The sequence below is a fragment of the Pholcus phalangioides genome, unplaced genomic scaffold, assembly GCF_987345545.1.
Source record: "Pholcus phalangioides strain wild (caught in Gottingen) unplaced genomic scaffold, Ppha-v1.0 ptg000022l_1, whole genome shotgun sequence".
NCBI lineage: Eukaryota > Metazoa > Arthropoda > Arachnida > Araneae > Pholcidae > Pholcus > Pholcus phalangioides.
In genome coordinates, this window is record NW_028301615.1 from 2326071 (window position 1) to 2351452 (window position 25382).

Sequence of the window (25382 nt, forward strand, 5' to 3'; positions counted from 1 at the left end):
GGATTTTCGCCTGAGGGATGGTGGGGGGGGGGGGGGGCGCTGACTACTGTTTTTGCACCGGGCGCCACTAAGTCTAAAACTGGCCCTGCCTAGAGGCATACTTCCACTAAGAAAAAGTATCCAAATAATGTGTAGATTTTAGATTCGTCATTCATATAGTCAGGGGTTGTATAGTTATTAAAATAATTTTTTACACTGATGCACCCTTGCTCAAATGCGGGTAAAATACATTTTACCCTCAGGGCAAATGTCCGAAATTAGCAAAAAAACTGACGGGGAAACAATGGTTCCTTGGCCTGAAAAATGACTTTTTTGGAAAGTTTACTTTGGTTATCGAGGTTCCCTAATAATGCGTTTCAGACATGCATATGCCTTTACAATGGTTTGTCATTTCTTTAATGCTGCCAGTATTATGGCGTAATAGTTTATTTCTTTATAATAGTTTGTCACTTTTTTCAAATTCTCTCAGTAACTGAAGAAAACACAAGCAGTGCAGTATTATAGCTAGCATCAGGGCAGTCATTTCAACTTTTTCCTAGGAGGGGCAAACTTTTTCTGGGGGGGACACAAACAACATGTACTCAATATTCACGTGTATATATATATATATACCATTTTTAGTGTATTTTCAAAAACCGGGGGCAATGCCCCCCCCCCCGACCCCCCAAATGACGGGCCTGGCTAGACAGAGAAGAGTACATATATATATATATATATATATATATATATATATATATATATATATATATATATATATATATATATATATATATATATATATATATATATATATATATATATATATATATATATATATATATATATATATATATATACATATATATATATATATATATATATATATATACATATATACATACACACCTTTTCATTTTCAAACTTGAATTCAAATAGCCTCATCACATTTTAACACAAAAGATTGATGAATTGACTCATTCAGATTATGGTTTTTTTTAATTCATGCAATTATACAAACGAGAATTGACTCTGATATATTTTCTTGCTTAATCACAATATATAAAAAAATAAGAACAAGAACACACACATAGACAGGCTAGATGTAACCAGATTAAACTGAATTTCTTCAGCTGAAAGAAATCCATTAACCAAATATGGTAAACTCTTGATTAATTGACACAATCCTATAGGAGTAAAGATACCAGAAATATTGGGTGGGCTCAAACCCAATATATCTATATGGCAATGGTGGCAAATGAATAAATAAATATACGTATTCAGGGTGTCCCGTAAGAGCTAATGTGGTCTTTATCTCATCAAACGTCAGTCGTAAAGGTATGATTCTGTTTAAAAAATTTTCAAAAAGCATTCCTGTACCAGTTTTGAGAGTAAAAAGTTGCAGTGTGTCACAAAATAAAAAAATCTAGGTTTTTGTACGGCCCAATATCCTCTAATTTCCAACTACAAAGTTGTTGCCCTGTATCTCCTGAGGACGACAGAAAAAAATCCATTAGCTGAGGTATTCAAATTCAAAAAGTGGAGAAAAGTTTTGAAAGAACAGCAAACAACTAATGGACAATGCTATTTTCCCTCATTTTTTTATGCTGTCCTTTTCCAACTTTTCCCGATTTTTTTAATTTGAATATCTCAACGAATACTGAACTTGAAAACTTGGAATTTTTAGTTGGCCTCGGGAGAAACAGGGCAAAAACTTTCTAATCGAAAGCTAGAAGACAAGGTGATGTATATAAATATTGATTTTTTATCTTGTGAACACTATATTCTGACTTTTACAACTGGTGCAGGGTAATTTTTGAACACTTTTTTGAGTGTTTTTCAATTGTCATCATACATCTATGACAGATGGTTGATGATATAAAGGCTGCATAGACACCCTGTATACATATGTATATATGGGAGGGGGCGGCTGGGATACAAGTTTATTCCTGTGCACAATCTCTGCATTTCTAGTGTGTGAAATTAAAGGACAATTGAGCAAGTGCTGTGTATTATCAGAAAAAGTTCGCAACAAAAAATATATTTCTTGAACTTGTCTTATTTTTTGTATTTTTTAGTCAAACTCTGCTATAACCAATTTCAAGTGCCCAAATATTTGATTCACTATATTTGGTCTAATTTAAAAAATATATATCCTATGTGGCAGGACCAAAAATTTTGTTTATTATATATCTCCAGAGGTCATTATAAAATGGATTCATAATATAGCAAGGGGTTTAGAAGTAATTTTTGTATTTCTACTGGAATTTTAATGTTCGTTCGCTTTTCCTCAGAGGGCCTGATTATTATGCAATTTTTGAAGTGATTTTTCTGTTGCTCTCCTTACCTAGCTAGAAATATCTGCAAGCCAATTTAATATTCACTGCAGAAAATTTGACCAAATCTCATTTTCATAAAGCTTTTTTTGCGGCCCTATGCGTTAAGACCACACTGATAATATGCCCCCCTGGCTGTCTAATTATTTGCATTAAAAGACATACTTCTGGTCCTGTGAGCATAGGATTATCAAAAGTCTACTGTATTAACCCTTTAACGGCCGAATTCAAATTTAGATTGATTTACATTATTTTTCACTTTTATTTCTCCTGATCTTTCAGTTTAGACATACTAACCGAAATATTCATTAAAAATGAATATATTTAGTAGTGAAATAAATTATATTTTTCATTTCTAAATTAAGTTTGGAATCTCACAAATTCAGGACAAAAAAATAATTGCTTTCATGAAAAAAAATATTTTTTTCTAATTAACGACACTGATGTTCCCAATTGTGAACATTGGCCATTAAAAGGTTTAACTTGATTGAATGACTGCATATACAATAAAACTCCTCTTTTCCAAACACTGGCAAGACAAAAAAAAATCTGTCCCGTCTGTAAGAGAGAAATAACCGGAAATGGGGGGGGGGTGTTATTGAAGGCATTTATAAAATAGGGTAATTATTATTTGGCTGTAAAAGAGAATTTAACTGTAATAAAGTTTTTAAAAATTTATTTTGGGGACAATACAATGTAAAGTTTTAATGATATCAACAAACTGTACAACGAAAGTATACACACTTTACCAAATATATCTCGCATATCAACATTTTCGTAGTCCACACACAAGTCGATTTCTATATACATCACCATAGATTGTGTGTAATTACGCTTTTGCATATTTCAATACATCCACATCAGATCATTTATACCATGTTCAATGAGTATGTACATCAAATCGTTTTTGTTCTTGAAAGAAGTCACTTTAACTAGGCTTTATTCGTTGTTGTTGTGTTGAATTCTTCATTTTCTGATTCACTTTCATCACTACCTTCAACTGCAACTTTATCAAATCCTTTATGAGGGTTTAGGAAGTGCCCAATATTAAATTTTTCTTCGTGTTGTGGAGCTCTATAGCCACCAAGCCAACCTTTTAAATGACCCATCGAAAAGCTTTGAAGTTTTCCTGAAATTGAATTTGATGATTAGCTTCATGTAATATTTTGATATTACTCTCATCTGGAAACTAATAAATGCCATTATTCAGAGAAAAGAAAATAACAAAATCTGCTTTATTTTCAAAGTCACCAATTACCACTGCTTTTGAATTAAAAATAATAATAAAAGTAATATATATATAATACTCAAGTATATATTTTGACCCCTTTCCTAGAGGACCACCAAAATGGCTATAAAGAAAATTTAAAATCAATGTATAAGCTCACCCCACAGAAAATAGGCATATTTCAGAGAAAAATGTATATTTCAAAGATATAAAAGCTAAAAAATGAAAAATAATCAAAATCCTTTTCCCTCTACCCACTTTTTCATCAGACACTTTTCAAGAGACAGCAATAACAATTTTCTAGAGGGGCATTCGCTACTGCTTGGTTCAATGAAGCAGGGGTACCTGACCTTTTCAGTCTTCAGGTGTATTGATTAACTCTTTCTTACATACAAATTTTTTTTTTCAAGCTGATAATTTTTTTTCTTAGTTAATGGCACGTATTGAAAAGGTGATTACAAAATTTTATCTTCAAATTGGCAGCAGTAATGATCATTTAAAGAACTCTTTGCAAACATGAAAAACTACGCATTTAAGGGTTAAATGCAGGACCATCATTTCAACTTTTTCCGTGGGGGGGCGGGGGGCAAAGCACATGTACTCAATGTATGTATATATATATATATATTTGTATATATATATATATATACCATTTTTAGTGTATTTTCAAATGACCATTTTTAGTGCATTCCCCCCCCCCCCCAAATGACGGGCCTGGTTAAATGATGTTTTTGTCAGTTACTTTTATGTGAATTAATAATTGTGATACGAATCATTCAAGTTTTCATTATTTCCTATGGGAAAAAATTTGTTTTGATATGTGAGTGATTTATAGATTATGAGCACATTCACAGAATGAATAACGCTTGTAACTTGTAAACCCACAAGTTCCACTATACTTCATTTGAAAGTAAAATAAATGTAACTTTAATAATACCAGACAAGTTTTAAAAAATAAAACATTTGTTGCACAAATATATAATTCAGTTTAAAATAGAATATTTGAAAATATTTCCATTCACTGCTTTTCACCGTATTCAACATCAAATTTTTCTTTTTGCAATAGAACTTGACAATGATTAAAGACCAGTCATATAGAAAAATGCATGATCATATAGGCAAAAACTTATATCTGACCCATGCCATGGTGGGCCCAAATTCTTCTTCCAAAATGTTTGAGGTCTTCATAATACCTATAGAAATATTAGGTTTGAATCCCCTCCAAATATCTCCAGTAACTTTACGCCCATGCATGATACTTTATTTGTATGAGCTCAACCCCACCTAAGAGCATGGAACCTTGGGCCCAAGGAACAAAAAAAATTAATTTTATTCTTTTGCCTTTCTCTATTCGGGGAAAAAACCATAACATTATTTTGAAGTGATCCCAAAAGCAGATTTTTTTTTTTAATGAATTTAAATAATCTATTCTCACCTCTTTTCTTCAACCTAATGATAGTCATAATGAGTATGAGAAATAGGAGAGGTATGCCTAATAATGACATAACAACTATTGATGTTTCAAAGCCAGTTCCTTCGCTTGTACTCAAATTGTGAGATTTTAAATCTTGGCTATCAGTGCTGACCAAAGAAGATTCTTTCATTTTATGAATAGGCGTTGGAAGGGACGGCAGCGCTTCAGGAACTTCATCATTCAAAACTTTCTTAGAGGACTTGTGGTAATCTGAAGGGAATAAACATTTTTTTTTTTTTTTCAGAATTGCAATTTTTTTCATGATTTTTTCATGACAAAACAACTAAAATTTTATTTAAAAAAAAAAAGTATACAATAATTTATTTGTATTGATCTGCCACACAACAATTCATTACACATTAACAAAACTGAATATCTTATCAAGTAGTCATACCCAAACTTGCAGGGTATTAATAAATTGGGATAGCCCAATTTACTGTGAAAAATTATTGGTTCTTGAATTAAGCGGAATTCTTAAGTATTCAGGGATTATAGCTGAGATACGGTTACAATAATATTTAATTATGTCATTCAACCACATGTAGCCAAGCTGAGTTTTTGGTAGTATTTTTTATTTTTTTGGTAACTAGAAGTAGAAACTGGGTACCCAGAAAAAGACCTCAACCTCGCTAGAGATTTCAAAAATCAATTTTAGCCTTAGAATCATATGAAATCATACCCAGGGCCACAACTAGATACCTTGTCACCAGGGCCAAACCAGCATTTTCCCATCCCTTGCCATGTAGAAGCAGTAAAGGGTGAATTTGACATCCCTTCTAGTCTGGCACCAGACCCCACCTGCTCCCCCCAGTTACGGCCCAGACCATACCTTTCATTTTTGAAGAGTGATTTTGGTTTGATCAGAATTTAATACGTTGTATTCAAAATGGTGTTTTGATCACACAAATTTAATATTCAGAGACAATGTACCTGGTAACTCACCTGCCACTTTAATTAATTTTGATAATCTTGAAAGTTAGTTTTTGTTTCTTTGCATAAAGTCAAATAAATAAATAACAATTTTACTCTGTTTTAACACAAGCAGTTCACTTCTTTTGATGGACCAAAGTGTTATCAAAAATATCGCACCGCACACGACATTCATTTGTACATATTTTAAAGTACAGTGATATCTTGGCTAATAAAGATAATTTGTTCCAGAATTAAATTTGTTAGACGAAACATGATTTTCCATAGGTTTCTATTGAAAATTGTTTAATTTGTTCTATTTTATTCGTTTGTCCAAAATTTTAAAGTAATTTTCATAAAACACTAAAACGAAGTACTGTAAGAAAGATAAATACAGTAGGAACATTCTTTTGCGAACACCAGTGGAACAAAAAAAAAACTTACCGTTTATATTCGTGTATAAGTCTGGGTTTTTTTTGTGAAAAAATGCGTTTCTCAAGTGGAGTGTGGGGGGGGGGGTCGGCTTATACTCGGGTCAGTTTTTGATGAGAAAATATCGACCCTTGCAATCGGTATTCATTTTTGTAGCAGTCTTCGAGAAACCGGCATTATTGGTATGGGATATGTTCAAACCCCACAGAACCAATAATGCCAAAGCCGAGGTAAAGAAATCAAAAACATCATTGGCTTTGATACCAGGTGGGATAACATTCGATTTTACAGCATTTAGATGTGAGCATCAACAAGCCTCTCAGACTATTTGAGGAATTGGTGGATCGAATGGATGAGTTCCGATGATAAAGAAACTACAAAAAAAGTGGTGCCTTGAAGAAAACTGACATTTGCTTAGTGTGCCAATGGGTACATAAGGTGTGGAATTCTGTTTGCTGTGAAATTATCATCCGATCCTTCAAAAATTGTTGCATCAGCAATGCGACGGATGGAACTGAAGATATCCTCCTCGAAAGTGACAATGGCGATGACAGCCCAGATGAGGATATTAACAAAGATGCTGCACCCCCCTATTACGATGAGCTTAGAGACTCAGAAGAAACGGATTAGAAAGTTTGAATAATTTTCTATTGTAAATTTCCGCAAGCTATTCATTTTGCATGAAAATATACGACTTTTTTTCTCTAAAATGTACAGATTTTTCGGGGTCAGCTTATACACAGGTTTTCAATTTATTGCGGTTTTGGTGGTCTTGAAGTGGGGGGGGGGGTCGGCTTATACACGAGTATATACGGTATCTGTAAAAGAGGGGTGACTACATCTGAGGGGGGTTATTATTGAAAAGCTTCAGAAAAAATGTAATCTTTTTGGCCATAAAAGAGGGATGACCATATCTGAGAGGTGACTGTTAAGAAGGGTTTCCCTCTACTGACCAAAGGCTGAGATGAACAACTTCACAATTGAATGAAAGTAAGTTTGAAAGAGGGTGGAAAAATTTTATATATATTTTTTTCTATTTTACACTATGTAAGCCCTGCAATCAAGTTTGTCGGCCATAGTGAAAAAAATGTGTGTGAGGTGTTACAAATATACAAATATACAAATACAACGCCACAACAGGCAAATTGCCCAACGAGGTGGCTGACTTAAGAACATCATGGATCCCCGAGCCCCTACCTACTACTGCTACACCACACATGCACCCCCCAACGAATCGGTACATGCGGGAATGTGCGAGTACGTGTAGTGCAACGTGACGTAAAGTTTGTTTCTGTGTAATGCTTGTTATGTGTAGTGCTGTCATCTGCCCCCAGTTTTACTAACTATGAGTGAAGTGTTATGGTTGAATGATTTACCGTTGTAGGACTGTTGCTCTCTGTGGCGAGACTTTTTAACGGGGAGATCGGCTCGCATTTGCGCCTTGAAGTTGGGAACCACAGAAAACCAACTTCAGCCGACCACCACTGTGGGGTTCGAACCCGGATTCTCGCATCACGAGTCCGGCACTATAACCACTCGACCACCACAGCGGCATGTTGTGCTATGTGATATATTTCTCTCTCACACACACGTGTATATGGAAAAGATAAATTCCTAGAATATCCAGACTCTTCAGTTTGGTGTTAAGTCTTCCATATTCACTAAAACCATTCGAGTCTGATTTTTTTTTTCAATGAATTTTCTCTTAGCTTGATCATTCATCTTACATGAAATGACTCAAAATCTTTCTGAAAGAGAGATAGAGGTGTATCTGGAAAGACATTGGCTCTGAGAAGGAAATAAATTAATTTGGCTCAATTAACAATTAATTAAAAATCTTTGTGAGATGAAAAATTTGTAAGCTGAGGCCCTTTTTAGCCAAAGTATTCCTGTAGTTAAAACATTTCTGATAATGTCTTAATTATATGTAAGAAAACAGACATTTTTTATCGCAATTTTGTTACGACCAGTATTTTTCAGAAATATCGATTCCAATTAATCAATATTTAATGCATTTGTATGCAAAATTGCAGCTCGATTTATGCAAATTCGACTTACAAACTTATTATTGTCCCACCTATGGTGTGATACTTTGGGATATTACCGTGTGAAACAATACATCAATTTTGTTATTTAACATCAATAAAAAATGTACAATAAATTTTATTTCTTTTTGCAGGTAAAAAAAAACCATGAAAGTGTTTAAAAAAATTAAAAATCCAATGGTCGATTTTAAAATTTAAGTAAAATATGAGAAAACATCAGCAAGAAAGAAGTAAATTGAGCTTGATTAGTTTCCACTCCCATAAAATGGTAATTGGTATAAATATAATAATAAAAATTTCCTAATTTCTAAAAGTTGCTCAATCATAAAATTAATTTGTGAAACTTTTCTCTTTTTCATTTAACAGGGAAAGGAGAATTTCGAATTTACATTTTATTTACCAAGGGCAATATAAGTTTTAAATTTTATATTTACCCCGATTATTATAATTTTATGGGAGTGAAGCCTTCACAACCCCATTTCCCTTAACTGGCTGATTTTTTTTATATTCTCATTTAATTTAGAATAAACCATAGAATTTTTATTCTTTTATTCCTTTGGTGAACCCTTCAAGAGGGGGCGCAGTAGCCCGGTCGATAAGGTGCTCGCCTAAAGTACCAAAGGATGTTTAGAGGAGTCGCGAGTTCGATACCCGGTTCATCCTTGTCAGAAAACTACCCTTCAAGTAACACCCATATTTAGTGTAGCAACATGAACTGTGATTCATGTATATACTGTCATTTGCTTTTTCATAACCATGATTTGAGTGCATTAATAGAAGTTCCTTCCACCTATACCACAAAAATATCTGCTTTACAGTTCATTTTTAATATACACTCAAATCCTTATAACAAACTCCAAGGGACTGAAGAAAGCATTTCGTTATAATAAAATTCTGACATAAAGGAATTTCTGGTTTTACAAATTTTAACATTCGTTAAAAAATTTCATTGTAACAGAATTTTATTCTAAGGAAAAAAATTACTTACTTATGTCCTAGATAACCAAAGAATGAGCTAAATTTCAAAAATGACGCACTACAATTAAGTATTGAATTTTTTTTTAAAAATAATCCATATTTGTTATTTTTTTACAAGTATTGTGGAAGCCGAGGGAACAAAAAATTTCCCTGAAGTATACACATGATCAAACACATGCAATGCTTGAGATTTCACATGTAAAAGCACATTTCAAAACAACTGAAATTCAAAACTTTTTTTTCATATGAGTGGGTATGTAATTGGTACATTTCAAGAATGTCCTGAACCTATGTATGTTTCTGGAAAATGTCTTGATGGAATGTCCTGTAAAGACAGCTACAGCCACATCTTGAAAATTTTAAACTCTAGTCTTTTTTTTCTATGGAATCTTATAACTGCTGCTAGAATTTGAAATTTGCGCTTAGTCCTAATTTCAAAAATGTTGAAAGGGAAGATGGAAGATATGCCATATTTTAATGTCACATTGTTTTTATTTACTCCAGCATCAACTTCAGAAATGATCAAAGCATAGGTGGAGATAGACTTGAAAGTCTGAGTGGGGCACAATGATAATGCCAGCGCATTTATACGCATATACATCAGTCTGCTTTGCCTTTGATGCTGTTTGCTTCCCCCCCCCCGTATCTCCGCCCAAGGTTTTTCTTTAATCAAAAACTGTTTCTTTCAGTTGAACTCATTGAATTCATTTGAAACAGAGGAAATATAAAACATTGCAAATGTGTATAGCATTGACTTGCCACACATTGTATTTCTTTTTCATGCACTGCATTGGTTAAAATTTCTTCCCTACAAGCCATATAAAAACTACCCTTCTTTCCCAACAAGTTAATTCTCTGAAACACACACACACACACTGATTTTACAAGATTATTTTTGGAACGTTCTGTGCTCTTTTGTTAATTTTCAGAAACTTGGTTGTGAATTCATTATAGCAGATTTTTTATTTCGAATTTCATTCAGAATTCGCAATACCTTGTTTCTATGTAAACTTATTTAAGGATTAGAAAAATTATCATTGCAACGAGATTTTTGCTATAACGACATTTGTTAAAACAGGATTTGACTATAATATCAACAACCATAAACAATGTTTTCCTCATGTGCAAAAAAGTAAAAAATAATGGTTTGGTCTAACAGCATATATCACATAAATGTCACATCAAACTAAAAAAAGAGAGACAGAGAAAATTTGCTATATCTTCCATCTACTTGGAAGGTTACCGCATTAATTAATTTACAAATACAAATTTGCAAAATTTTGAGAAAATTTTGAAAAAAATGAGGTACCTCTAAGAAATTTCCACACAACATTTGGACCAATTTCACAAATATATAATTCTTCTCCATCATTTGTACTGACAATATCATGAGGCCTAGAGAATGTCTGAAATTATACAAAATGTAATTTTGTTTTGAATATAATTACTGGAGTCATCATATTAATCACATACATGAAAGAACTGAATGATATTCTAACACTGAAGTTTGAAGATGAAGGAAATATCATTAGTAATAATTTTATTCCTAAAATTATGTTTATTACCTAATTGTTCTTTTTTTGCATTCTTTCTGAAGAATAAATTTTAACATTTTTATTTTTTTAACATTCAAAACACACTTGGTGTGATGCATATGATTGATTGCATAAGGACAACTTTTGTTACAACCAGTCAGATTTTATTATACAGATTAACCAGAAATTACATTTTTTTCATTAAATGTATGGAATTTTTTTTCTTTCTTTCAAAAATTGTTTCTTTATCAGAAATTTAGAGACTGGCCGGTTAATAAATTAACTGATAGAGAACGAACAATATTTTATCATAAAGTTGCTGGTTTTACTGTTCACAACACAATTCACATTATAGGTTACAAAATATTCGGAGATGTCATCCCCAGACAGTTTAAATAAATAGTCAATCCTGCTTATAACGTTCCCACTTAGAAAGTTTTCCCATTTAATACAATTTATTTTCATGGTCCCAACTCTAATTCTCTGTTTACCTTTTTCAATGGCAGTTTTTTGAAAAACATTATAAGCAGGATTCATTGTAAAGCAACTTGTGAGTAGAGAGAAAAATGGAAGATGTGAAAATTTCTGGTCTCAAACAATATATCATTTCTTTAAATGACTTTCCCCATTTACAAACTTTTGATTTTATGAACTAATTGTCCATGTTTTTCTCAGTTTGATGTTTTTCTCCCATTCCATGGCATATTAGAAATCACTAAATGCCCCCACTGAAAAATGACATATTTTTTCAACAAAGTAGGCTTTCTTCCAATTTCAATCAGGTGCAAAGTAAGGGGTATAGCAAAAAAGTGTTTCATTGAGAAATCAACTTCACAAAATATTTGGGTTCTTCAGCACTATTACTATTTGACCATACATGCACCTTGTACACATTCCTCTGTGGAATTTCTAAGAAATCAGTGCATGCAGGAGCATGTTGTGTATGTGTACATGCATGGTCCTAACGTATTTATGTTGTCAAAGTTATGCTCGTTTATGTTCTTGCTGATACTGTCATCTGTGTTTAGCATATTTTAAACTGAAGATGGTGAATGCTTGAATTGTCATGTTATGTAAGCGTTCATGTCTGGAGGCTTTTAAAGAGGTGAGATATTTTGCAAATACTGCTGGGAGGGTTAAACAGATTTTTTTGATGTTAAACATGCTTTGCCCCCCAGAATTTTCAGACCAAGATACTGGTGCAAATCTCTGGTAAAGCTCAATTTTTGTAAAATATTCATTCTAAAACATAGCTTTTATGATTAAGCCCAAAGTTTAATGATCAGAAAAAATTCAAAATGATAGCTATTTAATAAAGCTCTAACTGGAAATAGTGCTGAGAATCAGAATGTCCGCCGAGAGTAAACCAGCTCAACAACATAAAGGACATTAGAAAAGAAAATTATTTTCTCAGATCTTTAAAAAGTTAGTGACATTTTAAAAACCAAAATAAGGAGTTAAATTTTTAAAGAATAGAAAAATATCACATACACATGTATAAGGTAATATGTGGACTTTTAACACACATATGCATAGAAAATAACTACAATAGAACCTTTATTATTTGATGAAACTGAGACATGCCTATATTGAAAAATTGACATTTCTGAATTTTGAATATGTATGAATTTAAAGATCTCAGTATCATCTATACTTTATTAGGATAAAATATAAGTCAGAAAACCAAATATTTGTATTGATCATTCAACTGCTGACATACAGGCCATTTGGCCATCTTTTGCTTTGTAGATGCACCACAGTCGTTTTACCAACATTATTTCTGATGAATGTGCTACTCAAACCAAACAATGCCTTTGAAGAAACGCTCAGGAGCATTATTGCTCGTTATTTGCAATTGCAAAGTCTCCATTAACATCTTTCCAACTGTAGAAAAATATTGGAATTTGGCGTTAATTTCCACAATCACTAAAAAAAGCTATCACTGAAGAAACTAGTATCTCTTAACTGAGAGTTTTGGATAAATGAGAGTCGGATATAATCAAGGTTCTACTGCATCAATTTTATTACGAGTTGAATATACAAAAAAATAAATAAATAAACAAATAAACAAAAAAAAAACAGATACTTACACCTGAAGGGGGAACAATTACACTCAGCAGCTGCTGATCAGTGATGTTGAAAGCAAAAGCTTTCACTGGATGGTCTTTATACGTCGCTTCACCAGAAACTGCGAAAAGCAAACCTTGAAAATAAAATGAATAATTGAGCTATTTGAACTTTCTATTTCAGTTTATTTAATGACAATATTTACCATATTTCTTTCACATTAAGGAAAATTTATAACTATCTTTTCAAATGTGTTAGACACCAAAATATAGCTTCTTCAATTTAAAAAGTTGATGTCTTTTTCACTTCTTTTTTTTCATGTGAGCAGTTTTATGTTTGGTGAAGAATTCATGATAAACCAAGCTTACCAGTGTTCTTTGAATAAGCTATAGAATATACAGTTCCTCCGAAGTCTTCTTTCTGAATATGAAAGCGGAAGTTTCCATTCTGAAGAAAGCATTGAATCCTTCCATTTTCTCTGTCAGCAACACATATCAAGCCTTTGTCTTCTAGTAATATGACTTTATGTGGAATCATGAATGTACCAACAGGAGGATTACCTAAAAAATTAGTGTTTAGTAACAATATAAAAGAATACACATATGTGCATTTATATTAATCAATCATTTGCTTATACAAGAATTTGCTATGCTATGTGGTTGCAAACATATGTGGGTAATACAATATACATCATCTGGGTCTATATTTCTTTGCATTTGAATAAAATAAAAAAAATGATAGAAAGAAAATTTTTTTGTATGAAATATTAAACATCAGCTATTAAATTTATTCATAGTCTGCCGAATAATCAATCATTTACTATGCATAAATTTAAGATGTACAGTAAAATGCTGTTATAAACTCTGTTAACCTCAATAAACAAAAAATTGGATTTGCAATGTCTGGAGTTTTGCCAAATCCAATCCTGTAAGAGAGAACATCAATAGGATATGACCAAAAATTTTCCTCGTTATATCAAAAGGTTTGCTATAAGTAGGGTTTGGCTAAAGGGTAAAATACAAGTAATAAAACTAAAAATTATTCAACATTTCAATGCACAATGGTTTTCAATTTCTGAATCGAATCCGAGTGACTGAATTCTTCAGCTGAAATACAAAACTAAAGCTGCACAGTCAGCAATAGATAATAACAGCACAACTGCCACATAGAAATTCAAACTGGAAGTTAATTTAAATTCCAACTGGCACGATTGAATAATATTTTATAAATCATAAAATGAGATTAATAATTTCTTCACAAATTATTAATCAAAAACAATGGGAAAAAAGGAAATTTGATTGTGGTTTGATTTTTATCACCACCAGAGTATATTAAAATCTGTTTCAGTATTTTTTTAATGCAGATATTCAAGCTCTCAGCTTCTGCCAGGTACTTACTGTCAAAGTAATTGCTAGCTTTACCCCACTGTTTCAAGAATTTGCCGCCATATGAAAAGTGTATAATCCGGGAATTGCAATACCTGCACAAAATTGAAAAAAAAATATATAACATTTGAGCTGTGATAAAATTGAGGTTTTGTATAATTTATTGAGAAATATGACATTCTTAAATGCTGCACAACAAATTTTTAATGAAATCACTAAATTTGAACAAAAAATGGGTCTAAATAAATGTTACACTGTTGCTAATTTGTATTATCAAAAAAAAATTTCGAGGATTTTCAGAATAAATTCAAACTGCAATAAAGGAATCTACGGATACCATTGGAGAAATGAATGGGCAAGATGATACAAAAAACTCTTGATTTTCTAGCCCATGTATTTATTTTTTACAAATACAAACTGTATGTAGAAATGTTCTCTCCACTTGTTAATATAAGATTCCTTGAAAGACTGGTTATATTTTTTTGGAGATGATGATTACAGGGAAGAAATCTTTCTATATGTTTCCATAGTTTAGTTGGTAGAGCACTCGTCCGACTAACAAGATACTGAGTTTTGCATCCCCATGGAGGCAGAGATAAGTTTTCTTCCTTGTAATCATCATCTCCAAAAAAATATAACCAGTTTTTTGAGGAATCTTGTATGAATACAAACTGCACAGTTATGAAAAGAACTGAATGTGTACAAAGAATGTGTATATTTCAAATAATATTTTGCACTAATTTTTTTAGTGGTGAATAATGGTATTATTTAGTTCTCAGTGTCACCATTCACACATTAAATGGGATATGTTAATAGGATTAACATAAGGAGCAGGGCAATGCAAAATTTTTTCCCCTTTAGAAAGATGATGGTATGGAAGTTTTGGAGAGCTTGGCATGGAACAGGCTTTCTTTTCTGATTACTCAGATAACAACAGTCTTTTGTGTAGATATTTTTGAATACGTTCATGGCCTCAGCAAAATTGCTAATGTATGAAAATATCTAAAAATGAAAAATTTAATTAGAAATCAAAAGAAAAATAACAAAATAATTACCCATCAGCAACATAGACATCACCTTCTTTGCTGACAACAACACTTGCAGGCTTACAAAAGTGCTCACGATCATTGCCAGGTTCAAATTTTTCACCCAGCACTAATATTGGATTAGTTCTGTCTGATTTCCGGAAACAAAGAACCTAATATCCATACAAAGAGATCTTTACAAAGAAATCTGATTTTGATTTTAATTATCTGATTTTTCAAGTTTAAATTGATATTTACTTACTTTCATTTGAATATTAAAGAAAATACTAAAAAAATAGATATAAACATGCAAAAACTACAAAAATTTACCGCAAGTACAGGTGAGTGTAAAACACAACTGCTTAAAATAAATTATTTAATGTGTGTGCATTCCTTCATTCTTCTGGATTTCATTTTATTTCAAAGTTTATTCTTAAACATGACTCTTGTTGATGTCGTATGATTTTTCAGAAGAAAATCAACTTGATTTAAGTTCTCATCTTATTACAAACTTAGAGCAATTTATTAAAACAATATAGAGAAAATAATCAAACACTCCATGTTAAAAAAATTCATTGTCCTAAATGGGAAATAAAATGTGATATAACTTACTTGATGAAGAGCTACATCTGTCACCCAATAGTTCTCTTTTGGATCAATATGAAGTCCATGAGGCATATAAAATCTGTAAATAAGCAAACCAAATAAATATATGTGAAATATGATCAATGTGTGCTGTTGTTATTTATAACAGTAATAAAAGTGGTTTTATAAAAAATTTCAAATTTCGTGATTAATTTCAATTAATCACGAGTCAACTTTCCCAAATAAAATTAATGATTTTGAACAAAATGTGAAAAAAGATCTTACATAATATATTTTTGTAACTTTGCCTGACCTAAAAGTTTAGATTAATTTTTTGTAAAAGACAGAAATACTTTCAAATCACCGTAGGTAACGACTTTATAAAACTTACAAGTTGGATCCCCAGTGATCAAGCATAACACCAGAGACAGTATCAATAGTCAAAACAGTTGAAACTGTAATAGGCCCCTTTGATGACAGCTGGTAATTATGATAGCGATCAAATGAGCTGAAAACCCAAAAAAAAAAACAAAAAAAAATAGTACATAAAAAATCAAATACATTATTAAAACAAAATTAATAAAAATAATAATCATGCATTGCTTATTGTTATTGAAGACTAGTTTTTAATTGAGAGAGTCATCACTTGTTTGAGTAGTTGCACAATGTTTCTCGAACTGTGGTAGTTTGCATCATCAGGAGATGTTCGCAGGCATTGAAACAGAAAACAATTTCTTTAGAATTTCAGCCCATGTTTATGTAATGACTAAAACAGAGGGAAACTGACAAGCAGTAATTGACCGAAAGGCATTTGGCTGTTGTGCTCAAAGAATATTAACATTGGTTGACATTATTTGATTGGTCATTTCCATTGTTCATGTCAACCATAGAACTAAGAGGGTCTAAGCCTTATTGATACAGAAAATCAAAGCCTCGCCCTCAAACAAGTACCCTCCTCTATCATTTAGTAGCTAGCATGTCAAACAACTTATTTGCTGAGAGAATAGAGGCTGAAAAAACTTGAAAAACAATGTTTTTTTTAAAACATGTGCAAACACATCAGCACTTAGTGGGTTTCAATTAATTCTTCAAATTTAAATATGATTGTTTCATGGATAATGCCACTATCATACAGTGAAACCTGTATAAGACAGAACGTCAAGAGACTGAAATTATTTTCTGTTTTAGACAGGTTTCTGTTTTATAAAAGTGCACCTAAAAATGCATATATACAGCAATTTATTTCTGTCTCATTTTGCGAAACTTAAATTTTCAGAATATCACCCTAAGGCCGGAATTATACTATAAAAGTTTGATAAAAGATCTTTTACTACACTTGAAAAATGCAACCAATAAGCATATCGGTTACATCCGAGTGAAGTAATCAATAGGCTCATTGGTTGTTTTTTTTCAAGTTTTGTATAATATTTTTGTCAAACTTTTATAGTGTAATCCTAGCTCAATACTACTATAAACCAACGAGTATTAAACAGAGACATGCATATTATTATTTTGAATTTTTTGTTTGTTGTTTGAAATTGCTATACATTTAAAATTTCATATTTAATTTGTTAATTGTTAAAATTCAATATAAAACTAAAACATTCTCCTCAGTAGAAATAGAATGAACTTGTGTCAAAAGTAAAAATTTTTTTAACATTTGAAATAAAAAAATTATGAAACTGCATACCTTTTTTAAAATGCCCCAATGAGATTTAATAAGCAATATCATTTGCAAAAGAAAGATTCCACATCTCTGTAACACTTAAATTTTGTTTTTCTTTAGCCTCTATGACCTGCAGTTTTGTGTTTAAATCCAATACGTGTTTCTTACGGCTGGTAGCCATCTCTACACTGAATGAAACACTAAAAAAACACAGTATCCCTAAAATTGTGACTAATAATTCAGTCTACTTTCCCTATTCCACTCCCGAACTAGTTTAAAATGGAAATTATCAAAATTTTTTTATGAAACGAGAGTACTTTCTAACAAAAGTAATCATTTTCATCATAAACAAAATGCTAAACAGGCTTTCAATAAATCTGCTTCCATCCAAATTCAATCCCTTACTTCCAGAACCAGTTCATAAAATAGTAAGCATTCATCGTTTTTTCGAGAAGTAAAAGAGCTCCCTAACAAAAGGGAAATCAGTAGGACTTAATTTTTTCCATTCAAAGGACAAAAACTTGCAGCTGGCCAAAAAAATTTGTTTCAGCAGTTTTTTGTCTGAAAATAGACCAAATATGACTTCTGTTTCAGAGTTAGACAGTTTCCATCTTAAAGAGATTTCCCATAATGGAGAGAAACATTCATTATCCACTAGACTATTTCCCTGTTCCATTCAAGACAGGTTTCCATCTCATACAGTGTACATCTTAGACAGGTTTTACTGTATAATTAATAAAGGTTAAACCATTATTATAATCTCTAGTCTGTTCTAAATTGTGATATAAATAGATCTTTTCAAAACATGTACTGCATTATCCACCATAAAGGAATTGTGAATTCAAGAACACAATATGTGTTAATAAAAAAATTGATAAATACCAGAAAATTCCAAAATGTAATTGTTTCAGTAGAATGCAATACCAAATATAGTTGGGATTAAACTTATCAAACTTACTATTCATTCCATACATGATCACCTCTGTGGAAAATTACTGGGTTTCCTTGCTTGTCAACTGTAACGGCCGAAATCTGACCAAAATGAAAATCTGGTGATGTCCAACCTATAGATGCTTTGTATTCTACAAGAAAAAAAAGTGGGGGTGGACATCATTTACTATACAAGGGGAGGGGCAAAAAGTCTGTAGAAAGTTATGTAAAAAACGGTTTGAGGAGTTAGCATTGCTAGATCACGGGATTTTTTTTAAGACAGGGAAAAAAATAATAACTCACAAAAACAGCCGATAGGTGGCACATACACAAATACATAGGTGACATACACAAGTCAAAGAAATGATATGCAAATAACGAACAGAATGCCTCCAAATCGTTTATTACAACAGTATGTATTCCCCATGACCACCACCACAGGGGATAACACATTGCAGGCGAGTCGCAAATCCAGCAATGGCTGAGTGCAGCAGGTTCACATACACAGTTTACCATGGTGAACTGGTTGTGGATTAGGAGCGCAAGTTCTTATAACTGTCTCATTTGCATATTTCCACCGAAGTCGCTCGTACCAGCGCCACCTATCGGTTGGTTTTTTTTTCCCCGTCTTAGAAAAATTCCTGTGACCTAGTGATGCTAACCCTATAAATTGTTTTTTATTTCAGTTATTTTTCCGGTTTTTATTCATTTTTAAAGTTTCTACAGAATTTTTGCCCACCCTGTATTCTACATCGTTTATAATATTAGCATACATCATTTATAATTTTCTCTAAATAATTACATATACCTTTTGAAAACTAATTTTTAAGATTGAGTTTAGTGAGAAAAAAATTATTGAAAGTCTAACTTACTGTAAGAGTGATTTATTTCATATTCGTTTTCAGATTCCACTTGGCTGGAATAAGTCGACTGATTTCTATTGATTCTCATGGGATCTGTCGTAAATATTCTGCTAGGCTTTCCATGAGTTGAAGTATGCATTGGAATTTTTAAATTAAAGGATTCTTGAGAAGAATTTAACGAGGGATCATCACTTCCAGATGGCAGAATTTGATTCAAATCAGCGAACTCTATGTCAACACAAGGTGAAAAATGGTCGTTTTGTTTCCCCGAATATTCGATATAATACATTAAATAAAGATTACACATCTCATCAGTGGAAGATGACCTATGAAATTAAATAAATTATTAAATCAAAATTTATTTAAAATACTAACACAATACACAGCAATACAAAACAAACCCATATTATAATTTCCATATTACCCAAGTGATCGTAATCTGTTCATGGTTCAATAAAGCAATGAAGTATTGTGTTATCAGAACAAGGCTTGAAAATACTATAGTAATACATGGTTTGATAATACATACGTGCTAAATGTATTATTAATACAAGATTGAATAATATATGTTAAATATAAGAATACTATACTTATAGAATTTGAATCCTTATGTATTGAGATATTATTAAAAGATCAGGGGAACAATTACTCACCCAATTTGTACAGGACGAACCCGTTTTTCAGAATTATATGTACATCTTGCGACCTAAAAAAAATAATGGAAGCTAAATCAAAATAAACAAAAGTATCAACCACCATACAAAGAAAAAAAACCAGTACAATTTGGTACAAATATGTTGGTACACTAGATTATGTTGATGAAATTCGAGGATTTGAGAAATTCATGATTGATCCCTCCTGATCATCCTACCACTAGAAGATCTATAAGAGGGGTTGGATAGTAAGTTATTAAGATGAAAACAATTCTTTGAAAATTAACTTGGACTAAACTATTCTTACCAGCACATCATCATTAGTTATCACTCTTTCTTCCATGGGATAAAATGCCTGGAATAAAGAAATTGTATTATAAACATACATTATTTACAGTCAAGCCCCAAAATATGACACACTGCACTAAGTCTATAAATCTTAAAAGATCCAGAGCAAAAGGTACATGCAAAAATAATTTTTTTTTTACATTTATAAATTCTGACAAAGCTCAATAAAGTTCTATCAGATCTTATGTAATACATTTTTGTAACTTTGCCTGACAAAAGTTTTCATACAAATCAGCAGAATTTGTAGCATATCTAGCAATTAACTGCATGTGAATCATGATTTTCTATAATGAAGATTTTAATTAATAAGCAGATTATGCAGGGATAGATACCTTAGAAATTGGAATTAGAAAATCAGCAAGAGCTACCATCTATAAATTATATCTGATTTCCTTAGCCATTAACAGATAAAATGTTTTTATTTGCCACTCACAATAATTCTGGTTATCTTATTACAATAAAGTAAACTTGTGGTATATTAAATGAACATACTACCCTCTTAAATTTAAATGTTGAAAAAGAATTTGCATTATGAAAATCACTTGGTTAAAAACTATTACCTGGTATAAACTGTTATTTGCTAAATGTAAAAATTACATTTCCACTACAATCATTCAGTAATATAAACAATTCAATGCTAATAACATAATGACCTGTGGCCACTGAGGATTTGCTTTTGCGAGGAATGTCCAACTGTTGTTCTTGAGATTAAATGAATATCCTGTAACAGCAGTTCCTAGACTATGAGTATGCGCACGATAAGCAAAAATATGCATTGGAATGTCGCTCCGGAATCTGCAGTTGACATCGACATGAAACTCTAGAAAATTAATCAACTCTCCAAATATACTGAACAGCAATTGATAAAAAAACAAAACATTTACACTGAGTATTGGTTTAAATATTCTTTATGAAGATGGAGATGCCACATAGAAGTTGACTTACTTTGTCTGTGAGGAGGAATGAGAGCACTTTCTGCAATTAGAAGGTGAATGCCTATGAGATATCGCTGCCTGAAATTAATGAAAAATAAATGTATAAATATTAGTTGTCTTATTTTTAACATTATTGAAGAAAATTAAAGTATAAATGATAGGTCAATTATAATAATCATGAAAAATTAAACTAAAATAAATGTTTTCTGAATCAATCTAATTTTACTTTTAATGTGGTCAGTGTTAAACTTGTTATATACATTACTAATCTGTAACACAAAACTTCAATAACCAAAAAGTAAAATTTGAAGCAGCTGAAATTATGCATTTACAAATGTGAAACCAGCATAACTTCAATATTAGATGGATGAAAAAAATAAATGCAGTGATAACTATTTTTTTGGAGGGGGACCATGAGGGTAGTTAATATAATTTTAACTCAGTAACATTAGAATGAATCATATCCCTAACTTAGGGTGCTATATTTTAAAATAGTTATCTACCATCTTACAGTCAAGAATAATCTTTTGAGAATTTTTCAAAATGCAGTTACTATCCTCTATTTACAAACATTAAACTTATGGTTTTTCAAAGTTTTGAACTGAAAAATAAAGTGCTTTTGGCAATGCCAGCCCATGTGGTTTCCTTCCCATTAGTTTTTAATTGTTAGTTTAAAATTCTATATTTCTTACTTTTAATAAATTAGGTCTAACATGCAGTCTACCAGAATTTTTCCCATTCTGTTTCATTGGAATTAATTTTATTGTGTATGAATTCTAGATATAGGTTAATAACTTGCATATAAAAAACAAGTAATATAGATTCTCAATAATCCAGATGTGTACCAGTCCGACCTGTTTAACAATCCAGTGTCTTTAGGCAGGTTTTCTTTGAGCATAGAAGAGGGGAAAAAATGTCACTACATGTCTGTGCACAGTTTATATTATTGAAATAGGCTTTTTAAATTAATTTCCAGTTACAGTAATCTAGCACACCCTGATCTTATATATATGCTGAATTAATTGAGTTTGCTGTATTTGTGAAAAGTAGGAGTACCTCTATATCCTATAGTTTCAATATGTTTTTAAAGATCAGCACTTAATTATCTGCTATGTAATTAATGTAAATATCAATCTATAATATATATCTATCAAAAGTAACAATTTTAATAATACCTCTCAGTAGTCATCTGTATCTTTAAACCACTGTTGTCATTCACCCCTTCTAAAGGAACAAAGAAATTTTTTTTTACAAATAACTCAAATTAATTTTGAAAATATTTCTCTTTTGAAGATAAAAAAGAATTACAAAGGAATGATAGCAGCAATAAGTGTCTTATATGACAAGTACTTTGGTATACAAGTGAACAGTATAAACAGATGATAAATATTATTTACTTGGAATGAAACCTGAATAGTGAACTTGTAGAACAAGATATTGAATTGAGCTATTCCCACCAACAAGAAATCCAACATCTGAAAACAGAAACAAAGTCATCTAGTTGCACTTAAACAATATTTAATGTACATACTAGAGTTAGATGCTATTTTTTTTTCAACACATACACAAACAACAAATACTATAAAAATCTGGATGTTCTCCTTCCCCAAAAAAGTATTTGATAGTTGCTATTTGGCTGTGAGGTGTCTGTGTATGTTTTCAGATAATGACAGAGTCAGTTTTGTTTTGGTATCATATTTTCCTGCATATAATTTGCAGATTATACATTTAAAAAAACAGTCATTTCTTAGTCCAGATTATACACCACTGCATATTATCTGCAGCTTTTTTTTCTGAGAGGTCAGAATGGAAATAAATATTTGAAAAATCAATTTGTAAAAATTTTAGAAAGATTTATACATCAGGAGTGGCCAACTTCTTTCTGTTCATGGGTCAACATAATGGTCAACTATAGCGTCGCAATCCTTATCAGTGGTGCAACTTCGGTGTATAAGCAGCTCCATTATTAATTGAATTAATTAGTTAATTAAATTAATTTCATCACTAGAAATAAGAAGTTTGTAAGCAATCAAGAAATCTGCTGTTAGAATCGATAGTTCAAATAATGATCACAAATTTAATTTTTTCGCTGTACTTTTACATCGTCATGGGCCACACAAAAACGGGTCAGCTGTTGGCTACCCCTGTTATGGATAGATTGTATAGTGTGTATTATAGAGTGTATAGATTGAGTAGAAAAATCATCATTTTTTCAACATTTTTTGTGACAAACACAACTCCTCTTATTCCTGAAGATTTCATAATTGATGTTTGCTTTTTCTTTGTTATTTTTATCATGCTTTCTTTATTTGACATTCATAATTTCTTCTTTTTTATACAAATATAAACGCCACAACAGGCAAATTGCCCAATGAGGTGGCTGAATGCTGTATGTGTGCCTTTTTTTAATGTTTCCGTTCATGTTGAATTTTTTATTCAATTCCTTAATGTCCATGTAAGTTTTTAATCACCTGTACAGGCATCATTGCATCTGGATGGAAAATATGTTTTACAAAAATTAATTTTAAATCTTTATGTATGTATGAAAATGAATGAATTTGATTTGAAATCTGCATATACAGATTACATGCTGCTGATATGCAATGACATTTTTTCCTCCAAGTAGAGAAATTTGTATCCTTGGATTAAATGAAGAAAATTACAATAGTTTGACATATATATACTTAATATTTTTATATTATTCTATATATTTTTGTTTGATATTTTTTGTATGTTATTTCCCCCCCCCCCCAAATGATAAATTTCTCAGTTCCATTACATGGCAGTCCTTTACAAGTTTTCATTTGTTAGTGTTGTACAAAATTTCTAAGAATTTCAAACAGCAATATTACACATATATGAAAAAAAAAAACTTACCTGGTGGAAGTTTCATAGAAGGTGCATTTTTTGCCCATCCATACATAATTTTCATTTGATTGCATAGGTTACCCCCACACCGCCTGAAATATAAGCAGTTATGTAATATTAGAATTCAATTGTGTGACACTAGTTGGTGTTTCATTATAAATTTTGATATTCATGAAAGAGAAAATTTTTTTAAATATCATTAAGGAAGCTGTATAAATACCAGTGTCCAGGGTATAAATGGTTTTGACTGTGAAGGCTTTGGCACCCAAACAAAAGTAAATGATGGACATTCCTACCATCTGCATCTGGTTCATACTGAACTGCAGAGTTGAAGAAAATACCAGTAGAATAGCGTTTGTATGAGCAGAGAATGAAAATTCAGAATTGTATGAATTACAAATCATAGCAATTACAATATGTTAAATACAGAGTATATCTTAGCTTACCAATATAAGATTCCACTGTAGGCAATTTTTTGGCAGTACATACATAAGCATCATACTGCAAAACAAGAATAAAAACAAATTAAAGAAACATTTCACATTAAAATGTAATGAAAGCAATGGATGTAAGGAAAAAAAACATTTATGACATTGAAATGTTATAAACATTACTTTTTTTTAGTTAAATGCAATGAATAACAGAAAAATGTTTTTCATTAATTTCTATGCACCTTCACTGGGACAGTCCAACTGAAATATTTAATTTCACTCTTTTTATAGCTTCACCTAGTTTTATGTTTATAATGCAACAACTAACTTTTTATGTTTTTTAGTTTTGATATAATAATAATTATATAATAAAATAAAACCAATAATAAACTTTCCATGAATGTTCTAGCCATGACATAATAAAAAAAAAATGTGTTGCTAACTAAGGATCTTTGCTCCTTAGAGAGAGTTCAAAGTAGTTCTGATTACTGATACATTGTTACAGTATTCACAGAGGTTTTAGATGCAGCTGAAAATATTTGAATATTATACAGTAAAACCTGTCTAAGGATACACATGAAAGGTTCTATTAAAATCTTTCAAGTAAGTTAGGGAGGTGTCCAAGAGATAGAGGTACAGTATTCTGGACATTCTATGTTATAGGATTTTTAAAGATTCCATTCAAAACTGTCCAGAGTGTAGGGAAGTGTCTG

The 25382-nt window shown here is 31.4% G+C and overlaps 1 protein-coding gene across 2 annotated transcripts in view; it reads right to left on the minus strand.

Moving 5' to 3' along the window:
- Positions 1-956: 956 nt before the first annotated feature.
- The window catches only part of LOC149069328 (peptidyl-glycine alpha-amidating monooxygenase B-like), a 28764-nt gene continuing 4338 nt past the window's right edge, over positions 957-25382 (minus strand). For both annotated transcript variants that reach the window (XM_089250245.1, XM_089250246.1), the window contains exons 4-23: positions 24685-24739; positions 24459-24558; positions 24248-24330; positions 22768-22845; positions 22546-22594; positions 21381-21448; positions 21089-21255; positions 20395-20442; positions 20088-20140; positions 19444-19760; positions 18600-18723; positions 16367-16483; positions 16003-16075; positions 15421-15563; positions 14378-14460; positions 13349-13540; positions 13004-13116; positions 10688-10784; positions 4976-5224; positions 957-3441 (exon numbers count right to left, since the gene is read on the minus strand). In XM_089250245.1, the coding sequence (XP_089106371.1) occupies positions 3245-3441; positions 4976-5224; positions 10688-10784; positions 13004-13116; positions 13349-13540; positions 14378-14460; positions 15421-15563; positions 16003-16075; positions 16367-16483; positions 18600-18723; positions 19444-19760; positions 20088-20140; positions 20395-20442; positions 21089-21255; positions 21381-21448; positions 22546-22594; positions 22768-22845; positions 24248-24330; positions 24459-24558; positions 24685-24739 (2406 nt within the window). In that variant the 3' untranslated portion in view covers positions 957-3244. The remainder of the gene's footprint in view (positions 3442-4975; positions 5225-10687; positions 10785-13003; positions 13117-13348; positions 13541-14377; positions 14461-15420; positions 15564-16002; positions 16076-16366; positions 16484-18599; positions 18724-19443; positions 19761-20087; positions 20141-20394; positions 20443-21088; positions 21256-21380; positions 21449-22545; positions 22595-22767; positions 22846-24247; positions 24331-24458; positions 24559-24684; positions 24740-25382) is intronic.